At 43.8% G+C, this 7,885-nt stretch overlaps 1 protein-coding gene across 1 annotated transcript; it reads right to left on the bottom strand.

Annotated features, from left to right (window-relative positions):
- Positions 1-6,813: 6,813 nt before the first annotated feature.
- On the bottom strand, positions 6,814-7,506 carry LOC128298186 (uncharacterized). The gene is made up of 2 exons (XM_053033932.1): positions 7,369-7,506; positions 6,814-7,294 (listed from the first exon to the last, which is right to left on the bottom strand). The coding sequence occupies exons 1-2, from the start codon at positions 7,442-7,444 to the stop codon at positions 6,903-6,905; spliced, it is 468 nt and encodes a 155-aa protein (XP_052889892.1). The 5' UTR covers positions 7,445-7,506; the 3' UTR covers positions 6,814-6,902.
- Positions 7,507-7,885: the final 379 nt, after the last annotated feature.

The raw sequence follows: 7,885 nt of genomic DNA, 5'->3' as shown, positions 1-7,885 counted from the left end.
ATGCTGCAACGTACCGCGAACCTGTCGTTGATCGGGGTAGATCGATCAGCAGACGGGGGCGATATGCATAAACAAAATTGCTTACTTCATTAGCGCCTATCGAGCACAGTACATCGATTCGTAATTCAAGATCACGATAGGGCTGTAACTTTACGGCAAAAGCTACAGACGATCAATTTTTGCTATTATACAGTTGTTTGGTAGATCATGTTTTAGTCAAAACTAGTTGTTTTTTCGAAGAACATGAATACATGATTTAGGTAAAGTTCGATGTGAATGCTTTCACTAAACAATGTTTTAGGTTCTTTTTCGTGATGTAAGTTCGGTGGGTGTGATTCATAGACTTCTGTATTTCCTTGCTGTCTACTCATGCGGAACAGCGACATGTTACTATCCCTTTCCCGACCCGGAAATACTCTATCATCTGCTTACTTGATGTCAATCTCATATGCTTATTGCCATATTGATGATACTTTGTCCATTAGTGTAGTGCTTAATGAATCATTTGAGAAGCAAATCTTCATATGAATCATTTGAAGAGAATCATACGAATCATCATTGAGGAGTCATTCAAATCACAAGTCGAAACTCAAAAGAATCATGAATCCTCAAGAACCATGCTACTAGTAAAGTGCTTTCTACAACTTTACTTAGAATTAACTAATTACTTATTATAAACAGCTTTAGTTTATAATTCGTATGGTCATGGGTTACTCAATCAAATGCTAGAAGTGCTTCTAATTACTTCATCTGCTTAAAAATCCTGACTTCTGAAGCAAAAATAAAAATAATAATTGTAAGTCTATAAAGATTCATCTGGAAGAATCGTGAATCTTTGCCGCTTAAGTATGAGGAGTAATAGATTCAGATTCAATCGTCAAATAGATTCAGATTCATGAATTTGAATAAGATTCACCCAACACTATTGCCAATGATAACCATTTATAATAGAATGCCATTGTTCGAATGAATCATACATGGAGGTGTTGTTACAGTACCGAACAACAAGCAAGAAAACTCGTTAAAACCTATAGGATAAAGCCTCTCACCATATTTATGAAGCATGTCAAATGCGAATACACGTGTTTGTCGCGCTCAAATATTTGCAGTAATGATGTCATAGACATTCAGCACATAAAACACGTAATGTGCACTAAAGTTGAACTGTTTCTTGTTGTTTTATTTTGTGTTGAGATAACCGCTAAAGTCTACGGATATAAGTCATCGTTGTGCGATCATCGCCCGTTTTGAGCTAGAGAAAGAAGGAAGCGACACTAGTCGTCTTGGTTTGTAAAATTACTGTAGAAAAAGCCACATCCATGCGAAAGGTCCTCTGCGATGCGCTGGAGGGGTAGTGTCGTAACGCAACCAGGCCATATAGAAAAAATACCTCCATTCACCTGCCCAAATCCGGTCAATTGCTATCCCCGATGGACCGTAACACACGTTCGCTCATAAATTGGCGAACTAACGCCGTAAACCGTGCCGGTTCGATCGCGCTTCGGCTCTTTACACGCCAGTGCTGTCACAAGCTCAGTCATAGAACAACCGCCGGCACTGTACACAACATCCCTTCCTCTTTCTCTCTCTTGGTAGCCTAAAGTCTGTCAAAAGAATGGGTATGACTTTGTGACCGGATGGGGTTAGCAAATCGATTTCTCTTTCGCTTCATTGCACTGCGGTCAACCTTCCGGATTCTCGTGCCGGGCCAACCATGAATTCCTAGCACCGAGAGGTTCCCGCTCACCCGCTCGGACCGGAAGGTGTACCGGTAAAGTTGAAGTACAAGAAACGGAACCAAGAACACACACACACAAGTCGAAAAATCAATTGTCATCATAAAGCTAAACGACTTCCATTGACCATCACCTTCCTCTAGGTTCTTATTAGTGTCCTCCTAAAGGACGCTTAGCGTCCAGCGAGCGTACCGAAGGTTTCGCCTCGAAACGGAAATTGTCCTTTCCAGCCATGGCCCAGGAAACCGATGTAGTGGTTGTACCACGGTTTGTTTCTTTATTCATACGGATGCAAATTTTCTCTCACTGTTTATGTGGCCTTGCACACGGTAACGTACTGGAGATGGGCGGGGGTATCTTACAGAACAGGGTTTGGGGCCGGGATCGGGTGCTGAACCAGGTTTCTTTTTCCCATAATTAGCGAATACTTACATTTAGCATGTTACCCCGAACGTGAAACGGGTGAAAGGACCAAAGTGATTGACAGTAGTGGTTGTAGAATTATACGGGCCCTAGTACTACCAGGTACGCTACAGGGCCTTACATTCTGTGAGCCGAGTTTTGTGTTAAGATTTATTTCTTTGAAAATTGACAAAAAAACCACAAATGTCCATGAAACTGAGTCTTGCAGGTTTTTGTTTTGCTCCAGGGAACGGATAAAACGTTCCTGTTTTTGCGTGGCTCTTCTTGAATTACACTAATGTGCAATAGTACGCCAAATTTACTACTACTCTACATGCGCTAATCTTACCGCTGACCTTGCAAACGTGAACTCTGAGGAACGTTCGACAGTGGTGCCATGGGCCCTGCTTAATATACAGCAGAATTTCATTAAATATTTTATGCCCCAGTACCGTACCAGCCTCGATCGTCGAGCGTTGTAGTTCGTTACCGCATTACCAAGGCACAATCTTAACCGCAATCGTGTCCTGAGTCCCGTACGTCTCTTGGACGAAGAAGAAACACCTAGAAATATGGGCACCACCACAAAACTGGCTGATAAATTTCAATTAGCTGTGATAGCGCTTCATTTCTACCACCGAATTCGGGTTGAGATTAAGCGGCATTTAATAGTCCGCGAATAGCGAACCACGTGGAATCGGAATTAATGTGTGCACGTGGACCTGGAATCGATTCCAAACGCCTTCGCACGGGCTTTGTTGCGAAGCATGCAAACCGACCTCCCCGGGATTATCTTCATTGCGCATTGATAATTAACATGGGCACAAACACCCACCGCTGGGGTTTTTGTTTTAGGGGGTGTAGTACATAGTAAACAACCGGTGGTGGTGTGTACGGTGTATGTTCGAGTACAATCAACTTCCACCCTTGTGTAGGCAAATGCGCGTAAGTTATGAGCCGATTATACCGCACACTACAGAGCCCACCATTTCAGACAGTGACATAATCGTGAGACCTTCCTTGGCGGCACTACTTACAACGAAAAATACTCCCGCATGTACTACAGAGTACCCGCAGAGTTACTTTTGTCAGTGGGCGAGCTACGAACGCAAAGCATGATAGCCAGTGCAGGTGCACTGTTATCTTCAGTGTATTTAGCTATTTTGGCAGCATGTTTGCGAGCGCCTAACCTTATTTTAAGTGCACCACCGTATGTCTTATCGTTTGACAGCTCCACGCCGTATACAGCACCCTCCGTTTATAGCACCGGGTGCAGCACTTTTATCGCCGTTACGACAAAGTACCCGCACAGTAGAGATAAAACAATTCGCTCGCCCAATAATAATACATTTACATGGTGAGTAAGTTTCTGTTGCACAACCTGTTTTAGTAAGTAGAAAGATAGTAATAGTAATTAGAATGCATCGTTCCGAAACGGTTACCGTTGGGGGAATAATTTCAAACACTTTCACCGGTTTCCGGATAGCTAATCAAACATTCTGATAGCACATTTAGAGTTCCCAGCCACGGACACGGCTGTCGCCCAAACCCTTTTGTCCATGCTACATTAGTGCTGATAATGTCTATACATCGATAGAAAATGGACTACCACCGCCGTAGTTAACTTTTGTTCCATTCACGGCTGTACCAAAAAAGTAGGTCACTCGGAAAAACTCACCCACTGTGCTCGGGTCCGCGTCGTGATGAGGGGAATGAAATGAAAATGGATATGAAATCGATCAACTTTTCAATACCCGGTCATTCTCAATCCTTCCCGGTAGTACTCACATTTTCAGTGTGCGTTGTAGTCACGGTACGATCGGAACTCGTCTCTGAACTCGGATGGGGTCATCAGATTTGCCTCACCACTACGTGCAGTACTAGGACGATACACCTGCACCTTGGCTGTGAAATGACACGTCAAACTGGCGGTCGGATTCTAGTGTCAAGGTCTGGGGTAAAGCGAGTATCATCAGGCCCGACCGTCGTCCATAACCGTGCACTTACACACACAGTATGGCTTCCCTTCGTGGGGTTTTTTTTTTTTTTTGAGTGCTGGCACAACACTACCCAAGCACACGCAACCAACCTGTTGGCCAACGTGTATTATGCCCTGCGGATCGATAGATAAACATGCCGCTTGCGACAGTTTATCGTCATGATCGATGTCGGAAGGAATGGTGCGTTGCTTCCGGGTACGCGCTTGGAAGATTTCTGTCCCCAAACAGTAATGAGGTTATTAAAGTTGGCTTCGGTATAGCCTCATCTAGCTTATTCTCGCAATCAAGTAAAATGAAACCGTGGCGAAAAATTAATCGCACCTAATGGAACTTTCTTCGTGTGACGCGTGCGCTAATCAAAACCATGCGTGGCGACGTTTCGAGTGTGGTTGCAAAACTTCCATCCCGCATGCAACGTGTGTGAAACAATCGTCACGAACCATCGACATCGGCTTGACTTTTAGCAATAAGGTGCGGCTGTGGTTGTCCAGCCATAGCGCACCGTATCGATGATTCACCCGCCCAGGTCCAGGCGATCCTTTACGCTGACCGTTTAGCTAATGATTTACACCTAATCTGCAGAGTTAAAACATTCATGCAGTTCCCACGCTAGAAAGAACGCAAACTGTGGATGTGGGTACACGTAGCAACACCAAATCGTTCACTACCCGGTTGGGTGCGTCCCCGTTTAAGGGTCCCCATACCCCTGTACGCGATGTCACGTGAAAAAGTTGGTCGTAAAAATTTAATGACTCATCCTCAATAACGAGACCCGCTTCTTGCGACCTGAAAAAAAACAAGTATTGGTGCGGTGCTAGTTTGCAGCACACGTTGATGAATTATGTCCCACGGACAGTACGGGAAACTTCGCCAAAAGCTGTCCGTGACAGAGTGTCCAGAAGCCGACACGAATGCTACATCGCTGTGCACAATCGTCACTTCCATCAATGCGTTCCCTTCGGTGGTGTAGCACTGTGGGACGGAAATTGGTTCCAGTCCATCATGCTAGGCTGTTCGCCTGCTTCCGTTTCCTCCATTAGCGCAGGGTATTAGTAACAACGTTAATGCTGGTAAGGTGATATTCGATAGCACGAACAAAAAATCTTGAGGTCACGGCTGAAGATTAGCCGCTCAAGGTGGTATCTCATTTGTGTGCTCTGCATACGGACGGCACTAATCATAAACGACCCCAAAAAAGCACTCACGGTGAATGGGCAAATGACAGCAAACAAAAAAAAAAGTCCAAGCAGTGGAATTAATCAAAAATTGCGTTCCATTTGTAGCACAACGCTAAAACAAAAGGCGAAACATGAACTTGCGGGCAAAACACGGTGCTGATGATGCCGGATGACCACGGAGGATTTGTTGTGCGAGACTCTGCTGGCTGGAAATAGGCAAATTGATCATTATGGCTTGGTTTGCACAAAAAAAAACGCTAGCAATTCCCGAACGAAACTCATTCCACGGCAAGAGGTTCTTGGGCATCCTTACGCAGTGGTTTGCGAATTTCAAAGACCTCCATCCAAGGTAAACCAAATCGCAACGTTTATTTCAGAAAGTTGTGTAACAATTAAGGTTAATGGTCCAACACAGGGCGAATCGATTTGTTGTGCGGTTTGTTTGGCAAAGCAATCGTTAAGAGATTCCCTGCACTGATATTGTGTGGTTCGAGTGAATGTCAACACATATTCGCTATTGCTTCAATGTAATAGCATTTTGCAACGATTTGTTATGAGAACAAATGGAGCAACTCAATGGGCTGCTTAGCTTAATCAATATTGACTTTAAGCTATGTTTATGATAAGACCAAGGCTTTATCTAATCGGTCTTTGTGTCAACTGTACACGTTCGTATACTTATGATGGTGTGTCCTTATTAAATCAGCAACAGTAGAATTTGTTTTGAAATTCTGAGTTACTCGATCACATGGTCTTCGTTTTGTAAGCAGTAACTGTAAGATCTGTTGAAGTTGGATTGTCTAATGTAGGTAGTACGTCTATTTACTTTGTGATGTATCATTTCTTGGTTAAATTATAGGAACTTTGTCAGATGATGTGCTTTATCGGAGAAGAGAACTGGATTTACGAACTGGTTGTCTATTCCAATCAATCATGGAGTAATAAACTGCGAAGCTCATAAATGCTAACTATTGATGCTGATTCAGAACGAAGGAATCGGTGTTGAGATATAACGTTTAGAGCTACAATACTGTAAACATTTTTGCCACTGATCTTGTGCAAAATATAGGATCTTTTTTATCCACCTTTAAACAATGGTTGCTCCAGAAGGAGGGACTATATAGGAACTAAACAGCAGAAGATCACGCACTATGTCAAAATGATTCTGCGATACCCAGATTGAAAAGCGGGTTTAGGCTGTTAAGGAATCAAACACTTCACACGTCATACTGCTGACCTGCAAACGGCTAATCGAAACCTTCAAAACATGGTTCCCCATTAGCAATAGATAGAGAAAAATCGATTACGACAAGATAAGTACTCACGCCTGAGCACAATCGTTCACGGTTGGAGTAATCGCGACCGAGCACATCCAGGGATAAGGTACCCGAATGAGACTTCCAGTACTGACTAATGAATTCGTGCCATTGGTCGTACGCAAAACACAACAGGGACAACAGAGATATTTAGAATCAGAATTCGTTTCCTTATGTTGAATTAATTTATTGCTTTTTAAGTGCGAACATCGTTGGTGTAATAAATTAGCTAACCGAGCCGTTCGTTTTCCCTCGAACTAGGTGTTAATTTCACTTCCACAACAATACTGCGACGGCCAACAGCACTACACTGGAAAGGGTTACACTGATGCTGCCCGCACCATTACACAGGTCCGTCGTGCAGAGATCGCAATCAACAATTTTGATTTGGGACGGTAGTGTATCCTGAATCAAGCTGCACAGAGCCTTGTCGTTGAACAGGCAATCCCGGACGTAAGCGTATCCGGTAACACCACCTATCGTACCCTTGGCGTACACCGATACACAGGCCGGCTCAATTTGGCGTGCCTCCGCGGGTAGAAAGACATTCCGGCCCATCACCGATACCTGACTGGCGCTGCTACATTCCACCGTTACAGCACTCGACATACAATTACTCCAACTGTCTCCACTGGCACATTGGTAACATTGAAGGGCGGACACTGTGTATTGGCAAAGGAGTAAAACGTCGTGAAAAACTGATGCATGGTACGTCACTACCGCAATTTCCTCTCACCACTATTTGCCAGGGAAAGAAGAGCACCAAAGAACGTGCACACTGCCACAAAGCTACCGAAACTGACGGACTTCATATTGTTTTAATTTTTTACCACTTGCAAACTATCGAAGAATCGAACACTTGACGCTTGGTACTGCGGACCTGCAAACGGTTAATGATGTACGTACGGTCCGGTTTCAATGCTTTAATACGTCCCTCCAAACCCAGCTACAAATATCAATTGATTGGGGAAAAAAGCGATAAGATAAGCAATCACTATGTCCACAATACACGATGGGCGCGTGAATCATTTCCCGAGCAGCATAGCCGTTGCATTCGCTAAGGGTCGCTATAGCTAATTAGTTGTGCAATAGATTAGCAGCATATCATTTCAGCTGCTAGTTTACAATAACGAAGAATTTATTCACGAAAATGAGCTCGTCCTTGGATCGATTGCCATTAGACGTTTGGAATCTGTTCGGAAACGCACACTCTATGCAAGTTTATTAAGTTTGGCATGATTGTGTTTATGAGT

This window comes from Anopheles moucheti, chromosome 2 (genome assembly GCF_943734755.1).
Source record: "Anopheles moucheti chromosome 2, idAnoMoucSN_F20_07, whole genome shotgun sequence".
NCBI classification, from domain to species: Eukaryota; Metazoa; Arthropoda; class Insecta; order Diptera; family Culicidae; genus Anopheles; species Anopheles moucheti.
This window is presented reverse-complemented; position numbering and strand designations above follow the sequence as displayed.

Bases quoted from the DNA above. Each gene is read 5' to 3' on its own strand.
- LOC128298186 (XM_053033932.1), bottom strand. From the start codon at position 7,444: ATGAAGTCCGTCAGTTTCGGTAGCTTTGTGGCAGTGTGCACGTTCTTT. The intron at 7,295-7,368 runs GTGAGAGGAAAT...GCCAATACACAG, and splicing joins TCTTTCCCTGGCAAATAGTG to TGTCCGCCCTTCAATGTTAC.